Raw genomic sequence first — 25,306 nt, 5'->3', positions numbered from 1 at the left:
GGCCCCACCGCCCAGAGGTTCTGAGTCCTCAGAGCTGAGGCAGAGCCTGGGAATCTGCCTCATAACAAGGGTCCCAGGGGCTTCGGCCGCAGGTGGCCCTCACATTTTAGCAGCTTCCTGAACTGTCTTGGTGCTGAGAATCGCCTGGGAAGTTGTGAAAAACACCAGTCCCTCCCCTGGAGATTGTGGGCCAGCGAGCTGGCCTAGGGCAGTGATTCTCAAAGTGTGGTCCCAGGAGCACAGGCACCCGGCACACCCGGGGGTTTGTTACACTTGCGCAGTCAGGTCCCACACTAGGGCTGCTGAATCGGAATCTCGAGGGCCAGGGCCCAGGCCCCCCATTTGTTTGAACAAGCTCTCCAGGTGAGTCTGATGTCTGCTAATGTGACAGCCATCGCCTAGAATTTGAATTGCTTAACGATTACAGCAGGTGATTGGTAGCACTGGACAAGGTTGGGAAGCGTTGCATCACTGAGGACACAACCAGCTCCTGTTGCCCAAGGTTCCCCGAAGGCCTGGATTCTCCCCAGCTTGCCTCTGGTCCTCTCCAGAAAAAAAAGGTGTCCAGGAAACCGTCAGTATTTCCCCTTTACAAGCAGGTAATTTTCAGAAGAGCTGGGGAGCAGATAATTAAAAACCCCACCTCAACCTGCACACTCATCCACTCCTCCACACCCGGCCTCCGTGGCTCCCCTGGGAAGAAGTGGAGGCCATGGAGAAACTTGCAGAATCCAAAATTTACCAAGAATGAGTCTGGGTCAGCAGGGGTCACTTCCTTTTATTAATTCATTCCTGCCAGCTGACATCTCATTTTCTGGAAGCCAACCTGCGGAGCCCAGCTCCCCCGCCCCTCCTTCCTCCCTGCCGGGGAAGAGCATCCCCGCTAAGAATAACAAGGAGAACTGAGCAGGCGCTGGGCTCACCAGTCATCAGAAAAAGGAGCCGCCCCCTTTGCTCCCCTTTCAACCCATTTTTAAATTCTGGGGCAGACTCATTGTCTCAGGACTGACAGGGAAGGGAGGTTCGTGGCCTCTCGGCCTTGTGCTCCCAGAACTGTGGTTCCAGAGGACCCTCCTTTCCCTGCCTCATAGGGTACCTGAAACCCCACCGTCAGTGTAGCAGTCTTTTCATCCTCTCACCTACACACACACACACGCTTTATTCAATCAAATTTTTTTATTGAGCATGTTCTTGTGCCAGGTAGCGTGCTAGGAGATGAGGACGCTTGCAATTACATCTGACCTGAAAAAATGCCTTAAACCTTAGCAGACAAAGCTTCACCCTAGAGCTTCATTAGAGCTTCCCAACGGCGGAGGAGATCTTGTAGGTGGAGGGATGGGACTTTGGGAGCGTGCAGGGCGAGGGTGAGGGAGGGCATTGGGAAAAGAACTTGTCTGACTTCCACTTAGAAACCTGTTTATTGAGCAGTTAGTGTGTCCCAGGAACTTCACTGGGGCCTCAAGAGAGGTAATACATAGTGTGACTGCGAATCCTGGGTCTTCAGGGGTGCGTTACCCAGGGGAGATCTCCTGCTTTTCTGAGAGGCATTGCAGTATTGAGGGCAGAACCCGGGTGTGTGGTCACAAGAATGGAATACTGGTCCGGCAGGTTGTCTGGTTAGCTGTGATCTTGGGGAAGTCAATTTATCCCCAAACCTCATACCTTCTGTGGTAGGGGAAGGAGTTCTCTGTAAAATGGGCGTTGTCATAACCACCCTGCTGCTAAGAGCCGATGAGATAATTGTGGCTGCACCTTGTAGACTCTGGACAGCTGTAGATACTTATTCTGTGGATCTATATTTAGTACCTGCTATCAGACATAATTTAACTGGGGGTCAGTTAACACAATGGACAGAAATCCCTGTCCTTGTGGGGATTTCAGTGGGGGAGGATGGATGATGAATGAACAAATAGAGTGTCCATGGTGTCAAGGGCTCTGGAGGAAAATACATCAGAGCTGGGGGTTAGGAAGGACTGAGGGAAAGGGTGCTGCTATTATATAGAATGGCCAGAGAAGGTCTTTTAATAAGTGACAAAGTGCTGCTGGAGCTAGAGCTAAAGGAGGTGGGGAAGGAATCACAGGGTTATCTGGGGAAAGAGCATACCATGTGGGGGAGACTGTAGGTGCAAAGGTCCTGAGGTAGGTATGTGCTACAAAGAGTATCAGGGTTACTAATGAGGGGAGAACCAATTGCTGAAGTTTCAGGCATTTTTGTTTGTTTGTTTTTGAGCAGAACAAGAGTTTATTACTCTCACTCAGTAGTTGCTGGGAGCTTTGATGTTAAGTCATACATAATTTGAGAAATACCAGGAATCTTCTTAATCTCAGTGACCGTCTTTAACACCACCTCTACAGGGATCTCATTGCCAAGGGTTGCAGGTATACCAGTCATGAGATCACTAGTAATAAAGGTTCCAATAACCATGGCTCTCTGGCATGAAGGATGCTTCTGAAGTGGGTCCCAATCAAAACGTAAAGGTGTCAAAATCACCGGCATCTGGCTGATTTTCCCAGCATACCCAGACTCCCTGAGAACGTTATGGGCCTCGAAATCAGCTTGGCGTAAAGTACTGAGCACCCCTGTTGTCAAGAAAGTGGGGGTAACATCTGTAGGAGGTTCTTTAACTGGTGGGCCAAATATATAGACAACTCTGTTAATGTTGTGACACAGGCGAGGTATAAGTCTAGCCAGGAAAACTGGAGATTCCCAGTCAGGCTCATCCTTACTGGAGATTCCACACACATAACTGGAAGAACGACAGTCACCCTGCACACCCACAGTTTTAACTGGTAGCGGGAAGGCATTCGGTGAATGCAGACTTGTAATTTGCACCAGCTTCTCCTGAGCCTCTTCAGTTGTGCAGGCTTTGACTCTGTAATAGTGTATGTGGCTTTATAACGCTTGCAGAAAAATCAGCTACTATTTTCAAAATATTGTTGGTTTCAGGAAAATCCTTACAAATATAAGGTTCCTCAGCACATATTACTCTGATTGCCAGGCTCGGACCTGGGAATGGATGCCTGGAAACGAACTCTTCCGGAAGTCCAAATTCTCTGCCTAAGATCCTTACTTCGTCTTTATGAAAATCTTTCAGAGGTTCTATGACTTTTCCCTCCTCTCTCAACTTTCTGATAAGCTCTGTGTCGTTATAATGTTTATTTTTATTTTTATTTTTTTTTGTGACTTAAAACATTTTATTTTATTTTTATTTTTTAAACATCTTTATTGGGGTGTAATTGCTTTACAATGGTGTGTGAGTTTCTGCTTTATAACAAAGTGAATCAGTTATACATATGTTCCCATATCTCTTCCCTCTTGCGTCTCCCTCCCTCCCACCCTCCCTATCCCACCCCTCCAGGCGGTCACAAAGCACCGAGCTGATCTCCCTGTGCTATGCGGCTGCTTCCCACTAGCTATCTACCTTACGTTTGGTAGTGTATATAATGGGTTTTGATGAGTTCAGCTTTGCCACTTGCAACAAGGGATGCACTTTCAATTAGATCAGGCCATAAAGTACCTTGGGCAAGGAAAACCTCCTCTGGTTTCAGGTTCATTTCTCCAATTACTTCATTGGCAATCTTGACAAAAGTATCCCCAACGATTTTTCCTTTCTCCTCAGGACTCGTAGTCATTTTAAGGTCTTGCTAATTCTCTTTCGTGGAGATCTGTCTTCATCTGATATTGGTAGAGCTGTTTGTTCCATTGTAGAAAGAATGAGCGGCATTTATCACTTTGACGTGAATTCCAAGCTTTTTGAGGGCCTCTTCAACAGACCGACATTCTCGTTTTCTCATAAAGCCATTATCAATGTGCACAGCAATGACTTGACCTTGGTTTAAAGCACGATTCAACAAAGCTGTACAAACTGTTGAGTCCACTCCACCACTGAGCAAAACCAAAACTTTTGATGTGCCGACTCTCTCTGTGACCTCTTGAGTGCACTCAAGTTCTCTGTTCTGCACAGTGAAGGTCCCACTGCACCCAGCTATGTCGAAGAGGAAATTCTTCAGTATTACTTTCCCATTTTCTGTAAGGCCAACTTCAGGGTGGAACTGGACTCCATATAATTTTCTAGATCCATTTGCTCTACCTGTTAGTGTTGGAGGGTCTCCTGCAGAGGCGGGGGGTGGCTGTGGCTCACTGTGGGGACGAGGACACGGGCAGCAGAAGTTGTGGGAAGTACTCCTTGGCTTGAGTCTGCCATTAGCCCCACCAAAGAGCTGGGTAGGCTCCAGTGCTGGGTCACCTCAGGCCAAACAACCAACCGTTTTAGGCATCCTGACAGCTACTTTTTCGACACAACCATGATTTAAAATTATATTAAATTATTATATCAAAAAGAAATATAATATATGTTCGCAACCTATTACTTTGTAATTATTTAGCTACATTCTGTGTATTTTACTCTGATCCATGCGCTTCAGGTTATCTACATCTATTGTAGGCATATAGTGATATTGCCATGCAATAGAGGGAACTGCCCATCCATTCTCAACTCCGTATTCAGTGACGTCGTGTCAGGAGCTTGAAACCCGCCATGCTGGGAGTATTTACACCTTGGCAGTTGGCAGACACTGTGAATCACAGTTGCACCTTCCTCCTCCAAAGAGCGGATAGTGAACATTTTCCAACCTCCCAACGCTGCGGCTCCCTGCAGGGCAGAGCTGAGGCAGGAGCTCCCTTTCCAGTCTGCTCTCAGATGGTCCCCGAGTCTGGAGGAGGAGATGGGGGTGGTGCTGAGGAAAATCTCAGGGTGTGGTAGAGGCAGTCAGGGTGTGCTGGGCAGGACCTCCAGCCCCACCCCGTCCCTGGGCCCCCATAGTACTCCTGGAGCTGCCCCGACTGCATTATTGTCTCTCAATCCCCACTTCCCTAGCGGACTGCAGCCAATTCCTTATTCCCACACTGCAGTTCAGGAGGCATTCCAAGCTCCTTTGAGTGCCCAGCCTTGAGCACGCAGTCCCTAGGGATAATGATAATGACAGCAATTTACAGTCATTGCTTTTAAAATTCTCTCAACAACCCTAATCAGGTAGACATGGTTATCTTCCTCCTCTCATGGAAGGGGCATCTGAAGCACGGAGAGATTCAGTAACTTGTGCAAAGTTGCACAGCCGTTACCAAGTCCAAACTTGCACTGCTCGCCGCATGACAGGGCAATCAACTGAGAAACGAGTTGCTGGGACAAGGAATAGTGATTTTATTCAGAAAGCCAGCAAATGGAGAAGATGGTGGACTAGCTTCGCAGAGAACCATCTTACCCTCGTTAGAATTCAGGCTTCTCTTATAGTAAAAGAGGAGGGGGTGTTATTGATCGCTGCAGCCCTCTTGGTGTCAGAATCCTTTGTCCTTGCAGCTGTCCCTGTAGGTCCAGTCAGGATGTTCCTATAAACCTCGAACAAAACAAATGTTATTGTCTGTTCCGCAACTTTGTATCTCTATATGAATGGAACAGTGTTATACCTTTAAAGGTCAGAGCCTTGAGAATGGGCTATCCTGTATATTTCAAGCTACAAGTTGCAACATTCTTATCTTGTAGCAAAAGCAATGGAATGCAAAGGTGAAAGTAAAAGAAACAGATCCAATATGGAGTTAGATTTGTTCTTCCCTATTACACAGCTAGTAAGTAGCAGTCTTAAGTTGAGCCCAGGCCAATGGCTCCAGAGTCTACACTGTTTGCCATGAAGCAACTCTATGACATGAGAGGTAAGGGCCCTAAGCTCGGGGAGCTTATGCTGGGGTGGGGAGATCAGGAATATCTGGGCCTCGAGAGAGACAGATGGCATTTTGCCAGGAAAAGATGGCGATCAGAAGAGGGCATCCCAGGTGGAGGCAACAGACAGTGCAGAGGTCCAGAGTGTGGGGGAGAAAGGGCTGTTCGGGGAAGAGGGAACGGCCCCAGCTGCCTGTCACTTCTGCGGCCTCACCCACCCTGGAGAAGCCTGCCTTTGGGGCTTCAAAATGACAACCTTCCAAAAATAACTTATCTTCAGCTTTCTCTCTGTCTTTGCTCAGTGATTCACATGTTCCTCAAGGTGGTAGTAAAGTAGATTAGTTCCATAACACAGAGACTGGGGAAATTGTGTGTGCGTGTGCATGCTGGGGTGGGAGGTGGCAGGGAGGAGACCTGGTAGAGTGAATGTGGTATCTGGCTTGGGATTAAGCATTTTCCTCAAGTCTGTTCATTACCTGCCTTGAGCAAAGCAGGGAGGAGACCTGGTAGAGTGAATGTGGCATCTGGCTTGGGATTAAGCATTTTCCTCAAGTCTGTTCATTACCTGCCTTGAGCAAAGCCATTACCTCCCAAAGCAAAGCATTTTCCTCAAGTCTGTTCATTACCAGCCTTGAGGCTGGTGAGGGCAGGGCAGGAGGGGCGACTGCTGTGCCTGGCTGTTCTCGACGCTCTCTCTGAGTAGCTCAGAATTTGCTGTCCTGGTCACTCTCAGGAGGTTAATGAGACAATGAACATCTCTGGGTCAACTGTTACGTTATCCAGCATCCTTTGTAAGAGCCATCTATGTAATCAGTCCCTCCTGGAAGGACAGGCTTCTCTTTCTGAACTCTCAGCAGAGACCACCCTCTTTGCAGGAGAAATTTCATGTCTCCAGATGAGTCTGTTGGCCTCTTTTTATCTGCTCCGGTGAACTATATAACCTAAGCGTCCACATCTAAGGGATTGCATCCTGTAAATTTAACGCTGCTCTGTGTAATGAGTTCCAGAAAACAGAGAAGCCCCAGTGGAAATTTCCATTGAGGTTCAGCATAACCATTCTTCCCAGAAAAATACTCTTGGACAAGGTAATAGAAATCCTTGTTTGCCTGGAATCTTAAAGAGAAGAGTGCTGGTGGGAGGAGCCCAGGGACTCTTGTTTCTCCAGAAGTTTCCAGAGGTTTGGAAGACCTTGCGGTCACTGACTGTTCTGGCAATAAGCACGGCATCTGCAGAACTGAGGATTCATGGTTGAGAGACGAATGAACTCAAGCCCGCGCCCTTTTGAGCACAGCAGAGGAGGAGTTAGGAATAAGCACCACTGCGTCCAGGGTGGACTGGTGGTGAACACATGGGGTGCATGCATCCAGAGGCTGAGTGTGGAGGGACTCCCTGCCTGAGGGTCAGAGGTGAGCCTTCTGCAAGGTAGTTATTGGTTCTGGATCTAAGAGGTCAGCAAATCTCCCCCAAATGAGAGCTCTTAACTACAATGTATTTTGCCTTTTGCCTGGGCTACCAGGACATTCACAGGGAAAATTAGTGTTCAGCTGGTGACTAGACATTTCAGGTACGTGACATATCTATTAGTGGAAGCTTTGGGTCCTTGTTAAAATTGTGCTGGGGGAGAAAAAAGAATGGAAGCAACATATAACACTAAAATAGAAGTGTTTTTTCAGAATTAATCTTTAGCCTCAAAGAGTGACTCTTCGTGAGGCCCTGGAGAGGAGAGGGTGGGGAACCACACAGTCAGTCAAGGGAGTCTTTGCACCCCTCTGCCTGGTGTGTGGTGTTCCTCTGCTTCCCTCATGCTAATCCTCACACGGCACCTCTAATAAGCCCGCACCCCAAACAGTTCTAGCCCCTCCACGTTCTCCCAGCTGTCTCCTATCCAAGCCCATTCATTGGTTCATCCATCAGTCCATCGATCTATCCACCCCCCACCCCCCTCCACTCTCAGCAAACACTGAGCACTCTTCCTCTGTCCCAGGACAGGGCTATGCATTGACTAAGAATTGGGATCTGCCTTTCAGTAGCCTTTGCATCCAGTAAGGGAGAAGATTTACCAATGGGTAAGTTCAAGAGACGTTAGGACAGTGAAATAGTAGTCAATTTAGGGTTCAGAGAAGAGGGAGCATGGACTTTGGGACCAGGCTGTCGGGGTTTGGAATCCTGGCTTCATCACTTATTAGCTGTGTGACCATGGGCAAATTACTTGACGTCTCTGTGTCTCAGTTTTCTCAGCTGTCAAACGGTATTCCGTTGGACCTGCCTCAGGTTGTCCTGGTTACCTACTGCTGCCTAACAAAGTACTCGTGCCATTTTATTATACCTCATGGTTTTGTGGTCAGTTACTCGGGCAGTTGGCTGCTTGGTGCTTTTGCCCCACGTGGCATCAGCTGAGGTCACTCAATGGTACTTCAGCTGGAAGGTCTCAGATGGCTTCACTCACGTGTCTGGCACCTCGGCCAGGATGGCTGAAAGGCTGGGTCCAGCTGGGACTGTCCACTAAAGCACGTGAAAGTGGTCCCTCCAGCATGGCAGTCTTGGACTAGTCAGACTCTTTCCGTGGAGGCCCAGGGCTGCCAAAGAGAGCGCAGCAAGAGATGGAGGTGGAAGCTGCTAGTGTCTTCAGGTCTGCTCTAGAAACTGGCACGATATCGCTTCCACCACATTGTACTCATCAAGTGGACCCCGGGCCTGCCCAGGTTCAAAGTGAGAAGACTGAGACTCAAACTCTCCAGTGGGAAGAGCGGGAAGGATTTGTGGCCATTCTTGAAGCATCGCAGTTACCCGAAGATGAAATGAGTTAATATGCGGAAGCAGCTAGAGCGGTGACTGACAGCGAAAGGGACATACAAGTGTTTGTCGTTGTTGCTTTAATTACCGCCCTTGCGCTGAGTCTTAATAGATGAGTCTGTGCTCTCTTGACAGACAGCCATGGGGAGCTGGGGAACGGTGGGCTTCAGATGGATGGTGTTATTAGCACGTAGTCGTGTTTCGTGGGCAGTCTTGTGAGAGTCCTGGTCTTTGCTAATTTGAAGTAGATGATCAGACCTACTGATATATGCAAAACATGTAAGTGACTGCTGACTAACAGGTCTCACATCCCTCCCAGGGACAACCAGGGACCCAGCCTGGTGGGAGACCCAGAGGGCAGGATGGCTTGGAGGCCAACCCCCTCACCCAGGACACGTGGGCTCAGCTCCGAGGTGCTCACAGACCCAGAAACACACAGATGAGCAGACACGGCTGTGGGCCGCCTGCCTGGGCTCCCCCTCCCAGAGCCCACCGCTTAATTGGAAAGGGCCATTTCAACATCTTAGCAGAAAATGGAGTTTTTCTTTCCTTGATGTCGTGATTTGACTGGGGGTTAGCAAAGCATCAGTGAATCCTAAATGTCTATTTTAAAAAATCGAGCCTTCATTTCAGCTTGGCACAGGGCTCTGCTCTCCCTTTGTGGGAGGAAGATAAAACGCTTTCATGCACGTCCTTCTGCCTTGAATGCGGGCTGGTTAAACATCTCTGGTAATGGCTGGGCTGTGCCAAAGATTTTTTCTCTTCCCAGTAGCAGTTCCTGCCTTTAAACGGCTTCCACGGGGAAGAGCCATAACGCACATGCAGAACAGAGGCTGAGAAAGGCTTCCAGGAGGAGGGCTTGTTTCCGAGGGGCAGGTGCAGCTGTGGCTTGAGCCCAGCTCGGTCCCTCACATCAATTACCTTATGTAATCCTTACTAGGCTGGGGTGAGGGGTGGGGGGAGAAATGAGGGTTATTTTTACCGCCCTTTATAGTTGAGACATCTGGAGCCCAGAAGGGCTGAGTGGACCGGACCATCCAAGGTCACACCCCTGGCGGGGTAGAGTGGGGGGCAGAGCAACTCCTACCCAAGTGTGTCTGACTCTGTGTTTTTACTCTGCCAGGAAACATGGGGGTCCTCCCCACCTCCTCGTCATTCCCTTCACCCCATTACTAGCCCTTGTACAGATGCGGACCCACTCTGGTGGGGGCCCCCCACTCTGAGCGGACCAGTGGTGGGTGCCACAGCTTGGTGATGTGATTTACCTAGGAAGACCCCAAAGCATGGCATGTACTGACTCTGAATGAGAGCACAGAACCAGGGTGGGCGCACAGGGTGTGCTGAAGGGGAAGGAAGGGGGCGTTTTGAGAGCCCTAGAGGAGGGGAGGGAGGACGGCAGAGGACACCTCATGGTGCCATTCTGAGAGCCAAGAGCTGTGGGTCCACAGCCCAGCCATTTCACTGAGGCGTCACTGCATGGCCTTGGAAAAGCCTTGTCTCCACCAGCAGCCGCAGGCTCTTCATTTTAAGGTTGAGTGACTGTGCTTTAGGCTTTCTGATGTCCCTTTCAGCCCTGAGACTCTGGGAGTTTATCAGGGCTGCTAAGCACAGCTGTACAGGTTGTGCACTGCACAACTCCAGGTAGGTGCCACTGGCAGACTGCAATGTGAGTCCGCGTCCCATTCCACGGTCCTGGAGTCTATAAATGGGGATATAGATAGGACATGAGATCAGAGAAGCGGGGAGAAGTTCCAAGCAGAGGGTGGCCTGTGACCACATTTTCTCCAATCAAGAGGCAGACAAGTGTTTATACTGCAAAAAGGAGTGGTCACATAGCTGTGTCTGGACCTGTGGTGAGAGATCTCTGGGGTTTGTCACGAATCACACTCAGCAGCCACATATGAGCATGACCACTTTGATTGGCTCTGATTTAAAAGCACAGTGTTGGTCCACTAGGGAGAGACCCCTTTGACGGGTCTAAGATGTGGGGCCTCCAGTTGTCAGAGGCAGCTTCCTACGGGAAGTCTTCCGACAGTCTTGTAAGCCTGAGACTCCTCAGCCACACTGCCTGCAAGGATTATGTATTTGGTTAGTACCTGCTGATAACTATTGCCGCAAGGAAAACAACTGCGTCTCCCCTCAGGCCGGGGCTCCCCGAGGGCGGGGCCGCGTCTCCCCTCAGACCGAAGTTTCCCTGCCATCGGAAAGTGTGTCTCCGTCCTTCATTCATTCATTTGATATTGACCGAGGACCTATTTCGTGCCAGACACTGTTCTAGGCTCTCTGAACATTATACTGATAAACAGCAAACAATTCTTGCCATTGCTAAGCGCTAAGAAGCAGCGTTGTGTGACTGGTTCACCCCGGGGTGTTTTGGGAAGGCCTTTCTGAGCTGTGAGATCCAGCAATAAGGAGGAGACAGGCGTGGGAAAGTCTGGGTGAAAAGCATTCCAGGCAGAACCAACCACAGGGCAAAGGCCCTGAAGTGGGAGGAAAGGAAAGGTCAGGGTGTCTGGGCATAGCGAGGGCCTGACTGCCATCCCGTGGGGTCTCCCGGAGCCTTCTGTGGCTTCTCCGTGGTATGGGCTCTGGGCTCTGTCCCCTGCCCGCCTTCCTCTGCTGCCCCAGGATATCACGGAGGAAGTGTCCTGCCAGCGCGATGCCCTTCCTGCAGCCGCCCCCGGCCGCCCGCCTCTCCAGCCACACTCTGGACTCCCTGCCCCCAGCCTCCTTGCTATTGCAGACCTGGTCCCCTGAGCTCAGCCCCTCGTGTCCTGTTCCTTAGAGCCATCTGAAGCAAGCAAGGAGAAAACCTCCTTGACCTGAATTTTGGATTTACAGACAGGGTGCCAGAGAAACATGTAGCTGGGCAGATTCAGGAAGGCCTTCACCTCCAGTCCGTCTTCTGGAACTGACGGTAATCAGCCCCAGGCCCTGTCCCGACTTTCTCCAGCCCCCCAGTACAGACATCCTATAACAGAGGCCAGTAAGTGCCTGGCCTTGTCATGTCCCCGCAAATGGGCCGTGAAGAGGCCAGGCTGGGAAGTCACACTGAGCCATTGTTGAAATCTGTCGAGTGATTTCACCTCTCAGGTCCTCCGTTTCCCCAGATATATAATGGGAATAATGGCATGTACTAGGTAGGATTGAAATTGGATAACAGATACTTGGGAGGGTAATGCTTGATTAATTATTGATTACTGTGGGTAATGCTTATTGTTCGTGTGCCAGACACCATTCTTCATTTTTATAAGCAGTATCTCATTTAAGCTTCATAGCCCAACGAGGCAGGCACGTTATCATCCCCATTTCTGAAATGCGGACACTGAGGTACAGGGAGGCCACCCAGCTGTTCAGGAAAGCTACCGGAGAGTGGTCCACAGCCAGGGCTGGCACTGTCTCCCTAGGGGATGTGTTGAGATATGAGTGTGTGGTTTTGGGTTGTCACAGTGGCTGGGGCCATCTTGCGGGGTTGGGGGACAGTGGGGATTCCTAGTGAATGTGCCCCCTGGGGCAATGTGTGGACTAGTCCTACACAGGAAGAACTGGCCACCCCAAGTGCCAACAGACCCCTGTTTTGAGAAACACTGATTCCAGAACTACCCCTCATTAACAGAAGAAGGGTTGAGTCCCAGGTAAGGTGACTAGTCCAGGCTCACCTGATGCATCAGGGCAGAGCTAGGACCACAGCCACATCCTCACCTCGACCATCACTTCACGGCGCAGAGCCCACGCCAGAATTTGAACCACGTTCAGGGTCAGGCCAGCTGAAAGCACTAGACTGGTGTGTCCCTCAAAAGCCACCAGGTGTGGCCTGTGATCCCCTTTCCCAGCCTGAGGAAGGACCCCCTCACCCAGCCCTGGCTTGAAAGGTGATTTTTTTTTTTTTTTTTTTGCGGTACGCAGGCCTCTCACTGCTGTGGCCTCTCCCGTTGCGGAGCACAGGCTCCGGACGCGCAGGCTCAGCGGCCATGGCTCACGGGCCCAGCCGCTCCGCGGCATGTGGGATCTTCCCGGACCGGGGCACGAACCCGTGTCCCCTGCATCGGCAGGCAGACTCTCAACCACTGTGCCACCAGGGAAGCCCGCTCCTCTCATTTTGGGTGTGTATGTTTGTGTGGGCACATGGACTGGCTCTCCTCTCTTCTTGCCCCAGGAAGTTGGTTTGTTTCCCACTTGGTGGGAATACCACCACTGTAACCCTGGCCTCTGTCTATCCAGCTCTCAGGCCACAGGTGGATCCTGGAGCATCCACTGCCTATGAAATCTGGGTTGGGGAACATCTGCTGAATCCTCTGTCCCCAAACCTCTTCCTGAGATTTCCTTGCCATTCATGTGCTTGAAATTTTACCATCAGAGATTCATTTCTTTGTGACCTGGGGTGGTGGGTGGGTGATCCCTCTTTTCTTTTCTTGTTCCCTAATTGAATCAGGATTATTTTCATTGTAAATGATAGTTAGAACACTTAGCTTGGTCTCAGGTGATATAACTGAATGAATTATTGAAAAGTTCAGATTATTGAAAAGTCTCTGGCTTCAGGCATGGTTTGATCCAGGGGTTCTCCTTGTTAGCAGGACTCTGGCCCCATTTTGTTGTGATTCCCTGGGCTCCACTCTACTCCTGGGTCAGTTTTCTCTTCTGATCACCCTCCCCCCAATCCCACCACATTGGTGGCTACAGAACCATCTGGAGATAAACAGCTTCTCTCTGAGAGGTTCTGATAAAAGAAGAAGGAGCTTTGGAGAAGCCCCCCCCCATACATCTCATAACTCATTGGCCCAAACTGGGTTATGTATTCCCTCTACTTCCCTCCCCCAGCAATCACTGTGGTCCAGGTGATGGAATCAGTTATCCCTGGGCAGTGTCATCATATTTATTACATAGCAAACTATGGTCCTTGGGCAGAGAGAACCTTCAGACCGTAATGCAGACCTGCAAGCTGGGGGAGGGAAAGGGGCAGGAACGCCTCAGACCACCATTCACCAGGTCACGCACAACGGCAGCATCTCAGGCCGCCCAATGGGGAGCTCCCCAGCAGACTGGCCATTAGACGAGTCCGGCTCCGGGCAGAAATGGCCAAGCCCCAGCACCTGCCATGCTGGGTCACTGGCTGGCCCTGACTGGGAGGAACTGGCCTGAGCTCCAGAACTGAGGTGGCCCCTGAAGGTGCTATAACCGGAGGCTCTCAGGTAACTGCCCTCCTATCACTGAACAGGAAATTCCTCCTTGAAGAGGGATCTGAGAGGCATGCCTCCACAGCCACCTCTCAGCTAGGAAATAGACCAGGACTCAGACTCCAGGGGTCTGGGGCCAGACACCTGTGTACGTAACCCCTTGGTAGACAGTGGTGGGGGGGTATAAGGAGCACAGCATTAGTCTTGTGTATCCTGGCCATGCCACCACCAGCTGTGTGTCCTTGGGCAAGTCGCTACATTCATTCATTCATCTATTCCAGCACTTAGCATTTGCTGAGTGTCAAGCCATGTGCTAAACCCCAGGACTAAATGCAAGGAATCACAGGTTCTGCTCCAGCAGATCACTGGGCCGGGAATAGGGTGTTGGACCTGTGCAAGCTGGGACACAGGCACTGTTGTCCATCCCACTTCGTGCAGAGGTGGCCTGTTCTCTCTCCAAGCTACCTCTCTGCCACGAGGCTCAGTGGCTTATTGACCTTGGGGCAGGGTTTATGCCTGGGGGTCTGGATACAAGGGCTTTGGCACTCCAGACCCCAGGGCAAGTCCTCCATCTTTGCCTTTATCCAGACACAGCATGTCCAGGCAGAGAGCCAGGCCAGCTGGGCAGGAACCATCAGTTAAACAATAGACATTCATCAGCTGATGGATGAGTCTGAGAGAAATCAACAAACTCATTAAAAAAACCAAGCACCAGGAATTTCCCAAGTCCTTTTCCTTACCCAGCCAGCCAAGATGCATGACCTTGAAGAGGTCCCTTATCTTGCGCAAATTATTGCCAGGAAAGTCTATGGCCAATTAAACAAGCAAATGTTCCCCTTGCACCTTTTACTTTCTCTTAAATAAGCTCTGGCCTGACCTATGGGAGAAGATGCTGGACTCACCTGTTCCCTTCATCAGACTAAACATTTCCCTGAGGGCACAGACACCAGGGCTTGGTTATTAAATCAGCAAAACCCAAACGCTCCCCAGATAAACTCCTGATGATGTGATAATAGCAGTCACCCTGTAGAATCCCACCTGTGCATATCAGCAGTGGAAATGTCATGATCAGCAGGCATCCTGGTTAAAACAGCCCAACAGGTCATTTGCTGATTTAAGGCTCAGATGCTAAAACACGAATGTAAACAGGCTCCAGTGGCCAATGGAAAAACACTGACAGTGCAAAATGCTTTTCCTCACCTTCACCAGGGAAAGTCCCAGAAACGCTGAGCATCCCTGGTCTTCCTCTCCTACTCCAGCCACTTTGGGCCAGTGTGAAGGAATATACAGACTGGAGGGTTGCGGTGATCTCGGAGAGGCAGCAGTGAGTGGTGGTGTGAAGCGAGATCTTAATTCCCTGCCCAGGAATTGAGCCTATGTAACCTGGATGAAAACCGGAAATCCTAGCCGCCACACCCCCTGGCTCTTGCCCCCAGTAAAAAATGCACTTCTCATGGAGGCAAAACTGTAAAAACAGGTACAAAGTTTATTTTTAGAGACATAGCACAACACGTGGGAGAGCACACAGAGAAACCATTTGTTTAGTTAAGATAGAAGCGAGGCAGAGATTCCCACCCCGAGAGAAAGGGTGTGGCCATTCTCCCTAATGAGGAGGAGTGCAGTAAAGAGGCAGTTAAATCATTTATGCAGGGCGGTTCTTCCGGGTCTTTGTGTACCTGTGGCCAATTATCTGGTTTCTTTTTCCACAGCTGACCTGCCTTAGGAGCCTCCCCCACATATGTGTGCAACTTTTTTCCAAGATGGATTTCAGTCCAGAGGCCTATGGGATGGCCTTAGCATCACATTATTATGGGGTGGTTCCACCTCCTTTTTGACCCCCAAGGAGCCTTTCTGCGCATGTGCAATACTTCCCTTGCCCCAAGGATGGGATATGTATGACCTCTTGATCTTTTAACAGGGTTTAGTCCTACTCCGTCCCTGCCATAAAAATGTCCAACGTCTGGTTATTTACCTTATTTCTGTTGCTAGGTTTTATATCGAGGTGCACATCTCGAGATATAGACAGGAGTCAGGTCATAAATATGTAGTCCTGGAGCCCGTTTGTCTCTTGTTTCAGAAATGTAAACAGGGGGCTGGTAATGAATGTCTGGCCTGAAGCCCAACTTCTTCTCACCCCAGGAAGTGTGAACAGGAAGCCAGTTGTAAATATCTAGCCTGGAGCCCGTCTATCTCCTGCCTTAGCAGGGGGCATAATTTTTTTCCTAAAATGAGCCATAACCCACCACCTACCCTCTCCCCAGCTCTGCCTGTTGGGCAGATGTGCTACGGTGACGACTGCCCACTCCTCACTGTGCCCACCCCTCAAGGGTAATTGTTTATTCTCCTCTTTCAGTCTCTGCCTGTCTTATTCTCTCTCATCTGCTTTTTCTCTATCCCATCTTTTTCCCTCTCCTCCTTTTCCTGAGGCGGGTCTTCCGTGACTTTCCATTTTAACAGGCTCACATCAGGAAGTTCTTTCTAAACCCTGGGCCAGACTTGGGGGTGTTTCCCTAACCCTAGGCCGGTCTTGGCGTGTCTGAGTCACATTTCCCCTCTTGCCCTCACAGGGACTGTCCTTGCTGTGGTGATCCCAGTCTGGTCCTAGTGAAAGGTCAGGCTCCCCCAGCAGGCAGATGGAGAGCAGCCCAGAGCCACCGCCAGCCCTCAGGGCAGCTCTGGGTAAACTAGAAAAGAGGTGCCCCTTCTTCGAGGTAGAGGTAGCTCCCGTGTCAGGGTGCACATCCCAAGGGCTTCAGCCCCGTGCTACCCCTTGGCCAAGCACCCTGTATGCAGCACGTGGAAGACAGGGCTGCCAGGACCTATTTCTCTGTGAGACGCAGCTCTGGGGATGGGGACAGAGGGATGGCTGTGGACTAAGTGGATTCTTCCCAACTGCTACAGAGGCAAAGTCCAGAGTGACCACCTGCAAAGGCTAGTGGCCATGGATTTCCCTGGGGAGCTTGCTTAACATGCAGATTGCTGGCCCTGCAGGGAACCTGCTGCAGTGGGTTTGGCCTGGGTCCTGAACCGAGCTCCCTGGGTGATTCTGATGCAGCCCCCACTCTGAGAGTCCCCGGTTCCCCAGAGCAGAGCCTTTGCAGATTTGTATCCCAAGAATGAACACATTTTACCTCTCACCCCCAAAATAAGGGTATTAATTTGTAAGTTTTATACATGTAATACTGAAAGCTACGACATTAAGTAATAGAAGGAAAACATGTTTTAAAGGTAAAAATAAATACAAATAGGAATTGTAATATTTCCTCCCTACCCCCCTCAATTCTGCTTTCTAACCCTCTGTGCTCCCCACTTTGGAGGCCATGGCCACAGGGACTGGGAGAGGAGATTTAACCACTGAGAATGATGCCCGAAACTCAGCCTCTGTGCACAAGTGCCGAATTGAACCTCAGAGATGGAGTTCTGGGTGAAGTAGCAAAGGATAGCTTTATTGCTTTGCCAGGCAAAGGGGGACACAGCGGACTCGTGCCCTGAAAAACTGTGCATCCCAACCTGGGGGAATTTGGTGAGGAGTTTTATAGCAAGGGTTCAAGGGCGGAGTTGCTGGTAAGGGTCAGAGTGGGAGGGGGGTTGCTGCAGTCCTTTAGTCTGGTCTCAGGTGGTCTCCTGATGAGCTTTGCAAGGTTATCAAACTGTGATCTTCTCTGGAATGAATGCTGACGTCTTCCATTTGTTGGGGGTTTTAGATCTGTAAAGAGCTCAAGATATTTTTATGTGTATCGCTTGAGGCGGCACTAGGACCCTGCTTCAAGGCTGCCCTGTTGTTTCTTGCCTGCTCCTCCCTTGTCTCTGCATCCTCTCCCTTCCCTGATTAGCAACTGTTTGAAAGATTTCCAGGCCCAGGAGCCCCACAGGGTCATGCTCAGTTTCAAGATCATGAGTCATCTCCCCCTTATGGGAGGAAAACCAGGAGGTTTTCTCAGGAGGAAACCCAGACGCTTATGATCAGGGTGAAACCTCAGGCTCCCCTTCCCTCCACTGTGAATTCCTCGTGATTCTGCTGCCTTTGGAGGGTGTGGGGAGCTGCGGCGAGCCATGGCGGGGCACCCCCTGCCTCCCGAGGTGCTCCCTGACTGCCCATGCTGCAGGCCACGCTCCTTTCTCTCTCTAACGTTGCATCCCGGCCACTGTGCTGTGAATCAGGCCTGTGCTGATTTAGTGGCGGGTCCTGTTTCGGGTGACCCGCTTCCTCACCTGTGAGATGAGAGGGGTGGGCTGAGTGACTGCTTGGTCTCCTTCCAGCCCCGACGAGCGAGGCTCCCATCAACCGTGGTGACGCCATTCGTGAGTGGGACAGTAAGTGGCGGCCTTGGAAAAGACTAGGAACGAGAAGTGAAAGCTGGTTAGTAAGGAGATAACCATACTCCAGCCAGTTCTTTGGGAGAGAAAGGCATGGGAGGGTCAAGGGTCCCCACAGCAAAGGCAGCAGGACTTGGTCTAGGTGCTGCAAGCAGGATCGGCAGTCACTTCATCCGAATTGTAGTCCGGACTCTGCCTGGAGCAAGTTTCCTTGATCAATTACTTTTTTTTTTTGAAGTATAGTTGCTGTACAATATTATATGTTACAGGTGTACAATATAGCGATTTACAATTTTTAAAGTTTATACTCCATTTATAGTTATTATAAAATATTGGCTCTATTCCCCGTGTTGTACAATACATCCCTGTAAACAAGTTACTTCTTTTTCCTAACCTCAGTTTTCAAAAAAGCAGGATTGGGCTAGATGATCACTGTGGATGCTACCATGGGTGTAGTCTAAAATGGACTTTTCCAAAATGCGGGCCATGAAAAAATTTTAATTATTTGGTGAGGCAGGGTAGGGCATGGCAGAATAGGAAGTTTCCTTGAAACTTTTGTTTCAGGTGTGTGTGTGTGTGTGTGTGTGTGTGTGTGTGTGTGTGTGTGTGTGTGTGTGTGTGTGTGTACGCATGCGTACTGGGTCGCTGTGCCAGTCCATGTCCCAAGAGGAAACAGAAGACACACTTCAATGAGAATAATTGGCACCGGGCTTCACGGACTGTTTACAAAGGTGGAGAATAGGGAAAGCATGGATGCAGGACCAGGGGCTGGCAGCAGTAGGGCTGCTACCACCCCTGAGGCAGAAGGAACGTAGGGAGGGAGTGCTTTCCAGAACCCAACAGCGGAGTCCTATAGAAAAGGCCACCTTGAGAGGAGCCACAGCCTTTTATGGAGGGACAGCCAGGCTGCTGCAACCCAGCAGGAAGGAAGCCAGGAGGGAAAATACCTCTAGCTTCACTCTCCATCCTTCCATGTCCTGCTGGAGCTACCCACTTGCAGAGCCTCCCAGAGGCCAGAGGGCAAGAAAGCCACGGGCGCAGTGCCCTACAGCTCCTGGGGCAGAGGGATCCCAAGGGGCGAAGGGACAATTTCCAGCCCAGGGAGATGTCCCATCTATATCTTCCCAGGGATTGCAGTCAAGTGCTCTTAAAAACCATCGTCCATTGGAGACCAAGGTGGCCTTGGGAGCCTGCATGGGTTTGAAGGCAGCCAGAATTAGGCTTGGATCCTGGCTCTGCCACCTGCAGGCTGCCTGACCTTGGACAGACTACTCACCCAAGGTGAGCCTTAGCCACCATACGTGTGAGAGCTGGGACCATGATGCTGGCTGTGCGGGTTGGCCACATGGGTTAGAAATAATAACTGAGAAATGCCAGGCGCCTGGGACGTTCAGCATCACTCCTTTGCTCTAAGCGCGACAACAGGAATTAGTCACAGCCCTTTCTAAGCACCCGGGTGCCTGTCTCCGTTTCTTTAAGCAGCACCCTTGTACTGGATGGTCCTTCTTTCGTCTCCATCCTCGCCGCCCAGCCTTTGGTTGCTTCATTTCTTCTGCAGACAATTATTGATGAAATGATTTATAAATTACAAGGTGTTTACTGCTCTTGGAGAAAGCATAGACCACTTATCCACAAAATTTACTGAGACATTAAGTGGTAAGAAGGACTAAAGCCCAAGGAAGGACCCAGAACGGGAGTAGCTTTCCTGGGGAGCCTGAGGTCAACGCGTATTTTCACCGTTATTCCCACTTGCAGTGGCAGCTCCTGGAGGCGAGGAGCCTGCTCTGCTCAGAGGAAAGACAGCCAGGGAGCTTCCTTTGCACCTGCACTGTGACTTGGGTTGAACCTAAGGCCTCCCTTGCTCCTGCTCTGGGAGCCCAGTCCCTTTGATTTTGTTGGGGGAAAAAAACCCCAAAATCAGTGTGTTTCTCTCCTTAACAAACACCGGGATTCCTTTTTCAGGGCAAATCAAACCAGACTGCTCAGGCTTCCATTAATTGACTACATCTTATCGGAGCCTCAGTTTCCTCAACTGGAGAGTGGAAATGGTAACTCCTGCTTTATGGGATGGCTGTGAAGTGTAGAAATAAGTATCTGAAGAGCCTGGATCGAGTCAGTGAATGGAGATTCTGGTGGGGCCTCTGGGTAAATTCTCCCAAGGATAACAGCCCTGATCAGCCTCCCCAGGCAGCCGTGGCTCTCCCTCTGTAAGCAGGGCAGCTTGATTTGCAGAGATTCTCCCTTTGTTGATGCCACTGAAGGCTGCCTATGGCTCTGCTGAAAGGCAGTGATAATTACACCTGGTGTGGGACTGGGGGGAAGTGTGGCGGGAGGCTGCTCTGCTGTGTGGTATGTGCTCATCTGCATTAAGATCAGAAGCATCGTGTGCCTGCGTGTGTGTGCACACACGCACACACACACATATACTTGTGCAAGACTGCAACTGAGGCTTGTCATTGGTGCTTTGGTAACAGAGAGGATCAGGGGAGCAAACCAGGAGCACTGACTCTAAAGGGATGACACTACAAATGGCTCAGAGGACATCCTTGTCCTTCGATGACCGTCCTGGGTGCTGGCTGAGGGCAGGGTTCCAAAACCAGACTGCTCCGGCTGGGCTCTAATCCAAGCTTTACCACCTTCCAGCTGGATGGCCTCGGGCAAGATACTTTAGCCTTTCTGTGCCTTGGTTTCTTTCATTGAAAATGGGGATAGAAGTGTGTTGTGATGAAGATTTCATGAGTCAGTACAGGTCAGGAGGCTACAATAAGGCCGGGCACATACTAAGCAACATAAAATGCGTTACCTATCCTCACCGGCGTCAGCTTCTTCCGCATCATCTTCCCCTCTGCCTCTTCCAGCATCACTGTCATCAACATCATCATTATTATCTTCCTAAAACAGTTGTATAGTGAGAGGAAGCTTGGACTAGGGAAGGAAGAACTAAGATTCATTCAATTATTATTATTATTTTTCCAAATATATTATTCCAAATGGGATGTGAGCTAAGTCATAAACATTCTTACACTTCACCAAAAGAGACAGAATAAAGTTCATGGGGAAATGTGGGGAAGCGAGGGCAAGATGAGTGTACAGAATGACTCTGGGGGGATCCTGTAGAGTTTCTGGAAGTGGGCCGTCATTGTGGCTTTCAGCTCCATAAAAATAGGATCAGCTGCAAAATTCACTGACAAAGGGAAGTCAGTCGCAGAATGGATGACCCCCGTCTCGCACAAACAGAAGGTTTAATAAAAGAATTCAGATGACAAAGAGTACATGCTATGAAATTCCATTTATATAATAAGTACAAAAACAGGCAAAACTAATCCATGCAGTTCCAAGTCAAGATAATTGTTACCTTTGGGAGTGGGGCAATGACTAGGAAGATAGTAGGGGGAGGGTCCTGGGGATCCTGGTAATGTCCTATTTCTCGATTTGGGTGTGGAATTGTGAGAATTCATCAAGCTGTGCATTTATGATGTGTGTGTGTTTGTACGTATGTTTCATTGACAATTTCAAATAAAAGTGGTTGCTTGGTGGAAGCATAGCTTTTCAGCACACTGCATCTATAAGTAACACTTTATTGTTTTTCTTTTTTTGTCTTTTTTTTTTAGTTTTATTGAAATATAGTTGATTTACAATGTTGTGTTAATTTCTGCTGTACAGCAAAGTGACTCAGTTATACATATATATACTTTTTCATATTCTTTTCCATTATGGTTTATCACAGGATATTAAATATATTTTCCTGTGCTATACAATAGGACATTGTCGTTTATCCCATAATAGTTTGCATCTGCTAATTCCAAACTCCCAATCCTTCTCTCCCCCACCCACTCCCCCTTGGCAACCAAAAGTCTGTTCTCTACGTCTGTAAGTCTGTTTCTGTTTTCTAGATAAGTTCATTTGTGTCGTATTTTAGATTCCACATAAAAGTGATATTATCTGGTGTTTGTCTTTCTCTGACTTATTTAGTATGATAATCTCTAGGTCCATCCATGTTGCTCCGAATGGCACTATTTCATTCTTTTTTATGGCTGAGTAGTATTCCATTACACACACAAACACACACACACACACCCCTACACACATATATATGTATATATAATCACATCTTCTTTATCCATTCACCTGTCGATGGACATTTAGGTGGCTTCCATATCCTGGCTATTGTAGATAGTGCTGCTATGAACATAGGGGTGCATGTATCTTTTCAAATTATAGTTTTGTCTGGATATATGCCCAGGAGTGGTATTGCTGGATCACATGGTATCTCTGTTTTTAATTTTTTGAGGACCCTCCATACTGTTTTCCGTAGTGGCTGCACCAGTTTACATTCCCACCAACAGAGTAACACTTACTGGTAATGACAGAAAGAGAGAGCTAATCGTCGCTGGCCGTGTGCTCTGTCCACTACACATTTCCCTCACAGCTGTCCTGTGAGGTGGGGTGGCCCTCCACTTTTACAGACGGGGCAGCTAAGGCTTAGTGAGGTTAAGTAACTTCCCTGCACCCCCAGAGCTCTTCCTGGCAGAACACACTGATTTGTGTGTCCTTCCCCCGCCTCCACCCCACACCTAATAGCGAACGCCACTTAGATACAGCACAGAATCTGGCGCACAACTGAAGCTCGAGAAATGAGGGAAGGAGGGAGGGAGCAAGGCTTGTCATTGCATTGTCACCAGTCACCCAGTCTTGGCATTCTGAAATCATTTTTGTCTCCCCTCTAATTCCAATTGTACTTAAAGGCCGCGCCAAACAGCACGTAATTGCTTTCTGTTGCTAGGTCTAAAACGTTCTGTCACTCGGGCCTGCGCCTCCAAGCTGCACAATTGTTTGAAGTGATTGAGGAGCGAAGAGAGCTACTTCTGCTCCCCACGGGAGAACCTGGTGGGAGAGGGAGGAGGGGCAGATGTGAACTAGGGTGGGGGAGGGGTGGGGGATGATGCCTGCACCTAGCTGCTTTCCACCTGCCCAACCCCTTAGCTTCTTAACCCAGCACCAGGAGGTAAAAGTGAGTGAATGGCCCCCAAGTGGGAACATCTCCTGCCTCACCCCACCCCAGGGTCTCGCTTCTGTCCCAGTCCTGTGCAGTGGCCCTTTCCCATCCTATTGGACTCTTTGTCTGAATTAAGGTCAACAATTAGCCCAATTGGTGGCCGATTCCTCACAAAGCCCGCCTGTGCACTCTCCCTGCCGGAAGCCTATTTCTCCTGGGGAGACTTTAGTGGACAGCAAAAAGCTGCAGGTGGCGTCCCAGTCCTGGGGAGGAGGAACCCTCCTCTGATCCCAGAAGCTCTTTACATGTCCCTCTGGAATTGTTGGGGACATGGCTTTCCTGCCCTTTGGGAGGATCGTGTCTTTCTGCCACTGCTTATGTTACACTGAGTCAACATTCAATGAATAATAAATTATAATAACAATAACTTGAGGAAATTTATGCCCTAGCTTCAACGGGGTCCAAAACATAAAGGGAAAACTCACTGTAAATTATACCCTGGGACTAGCAAGTGAATAATGCAGGCGGCTTTCCCCAGAGACCTCCAAATCAACTCATTTAAATTAATAAATCTCACTCTCCTCTGTGCCTGAATAACAGGCTTATTTATGCGTCTTGAAATTGCCCAAAATATCCGAGTGAGGGAACAGAGCAATTAGAGTTCCTTCTTTGAGATGCTGTCTGACTTGCTGACTCTTATTCTGGCTGAACGTAGGAAAAGGGGAAAAGAAAAAACCCACAATAGCATTGAATTCAATCCGACCAGCGGATTGCTTCTAAATGTACAAGCTTCCAAGTAACCAAACGGACTGAATTTTTCACTTTCCAGTCACTGCTTTTGTCTTTTCTGGCCTAAAAACCCTGATACAGACCAGTCTTTCTCGAAAAAGTCCTTGCAGAGCTTAAGGCCAGAAAATACGGTTTGTTCCGACAGGTCCCCTACTGAGGCCCCTGGAATTTGGGACTGAAATTGAAACTATTTAAGGCAGTGGAGGGCTCTGGCACTGACCAGCCAGAGGGGGTGTGGCCTGCTCCCCGCCTCCTCCCCCTCCCCCTCCCCAGCAATGTTAACTCTTTAGTTTCTGGATCTTAGGGTAGTCGGTGTCGGGGGTATCCTGGAAGAGAGGCAGGGCGGGGTGCTGGAGGGCTCAAGGCAGCGGTGGGGATGAAAGCATTTTAATATCTCAACAGTGCAGAGGACTGACCGTCAGGTCTGCTTCTACATGCTCTGAACAGCTGGGGAGAGAGTGGGTTCTAATCTGCCTTTTCTGGGTCATTCATTTCTGTTCTTTCCCTCTCACCTAATTCTTCTCAGACTGTCCATAACCTGTTTTTTTTGTTTTTTTTTTTTTGTTTTTTTTTGCGGTACGCGGTACTGCTGTGGCCTCTCCCGTTGTGGAGCACAGGCTCCGGACGCGCAGGCTCAGCGGCCATGGCTCACGGGCCCAGCCGCTCCGCGGCATGTGGGATCCTCCCGGACCGGGGCATGAACCCGTGTCCCCTGCATCGGCAGGCGGACTCCCAACCACTGCGCCACCAGGGAAGCCCCATAACCTGTTTTTCATCTCCACCCCAGTTCACCCAGCTTTGGTCCAATGCAGTTTTGATGTTAACCATTCAGAGTTAGGTCAAACTCTATAAGTCAAGGGCAGAGTCGCCCAACAAGGCTGCCCTCACGTCAGACACTAGCCCCAGTTTTGAAGGGTCCTCAGAGCCACTGATACTTCCGACCAACTGGCTACAAACTCAGGGGTACCACTACCTCCTCAAGTTTGATAGTTCACTGGAATGACTCAGAACTAAGAAAAGCGCTCTACTTATAACTACAGTTTTATTACAAAGGATACAAATCAGGACCAGCCGAAAAAAGAGACGCAGGAAGTCTGGGAGGGTCCCAAATGTGAAGCTTCTGTGTCCTCAAGATGCAACACTCTTGCAGCCCACGTTGAGTATTACCAACCCGAGAAGACCACCTGAACCATAGTGTCGAGGATTTTATTGGGATTTCATTACCTGGGCACGATGAAAACAGTGGCCATGTGATTGAACTCAATCTCTAGTACTCCGTCCCTTCTAGGAGGTTGGGCTGAAATGTGGCTCAAAGCGCCACCCATCTAATTACATATTTCATCTTTCTGGAGTGACCAGCCCCCATCCTGACTCATCTTGCGGGCATAAACTCAGGTGTGTCTAAGGGCCCACTATGAATAGCATGGGAAATTCCAAGGACCCAGGAACGGAGACCTGCCAGATTCTTTATTATATAACATACGGTTTAAATGAACATGCTTTATCTGAGGCCTAGCTTCTGT

The 25,306-nt window shown here is 49.6% G+C and overlaps 1 protein-coding gene across 1 annotated transcript; it reads right to left on the bottom strand.

Annotated features, from left to right (window-relative positions):
- Positions 1-1,897: 1,897 nt before the first annotated feature.
- Positions 1,898-20,874, bottom strand: LOC309967631 (GMP synthase [glutamine-hydrolyzing]-like; the record flags this gene model as incomplete). The annotated part of the gene is given in 6 exon segments (XM_082848405.1): positions 1,898-2,876; positions 2,878-3,141; positions 3,428-3,633; positions 3,639-3,695; positions 3,697-4,112; positions 20,802-20,874. Coding segments are annotated over 6 exon segments (1,641 nt in total). The 3' UTR covers positions 1,898-2,251.
- Positions 20,875-25,306: the final 4,432 nt, after the last annotated feature.

This window comes from Leucopleurus acutus (assembly GCF_964270905.1).
Source record: "Leucopleurus acutus genome assembly, chromosome: 10".
Classification (NCBI taxonomy): domain Eukaryota; kingdom Metazoa; phylum Chordata; class Mammalia; order Artiodactyla; family Delphinidae; genus Leucopleurus; species Leucopleurus acutus.
This window is presented reverse-complemented; position numbering and strand designations above follow the sequence as displayed.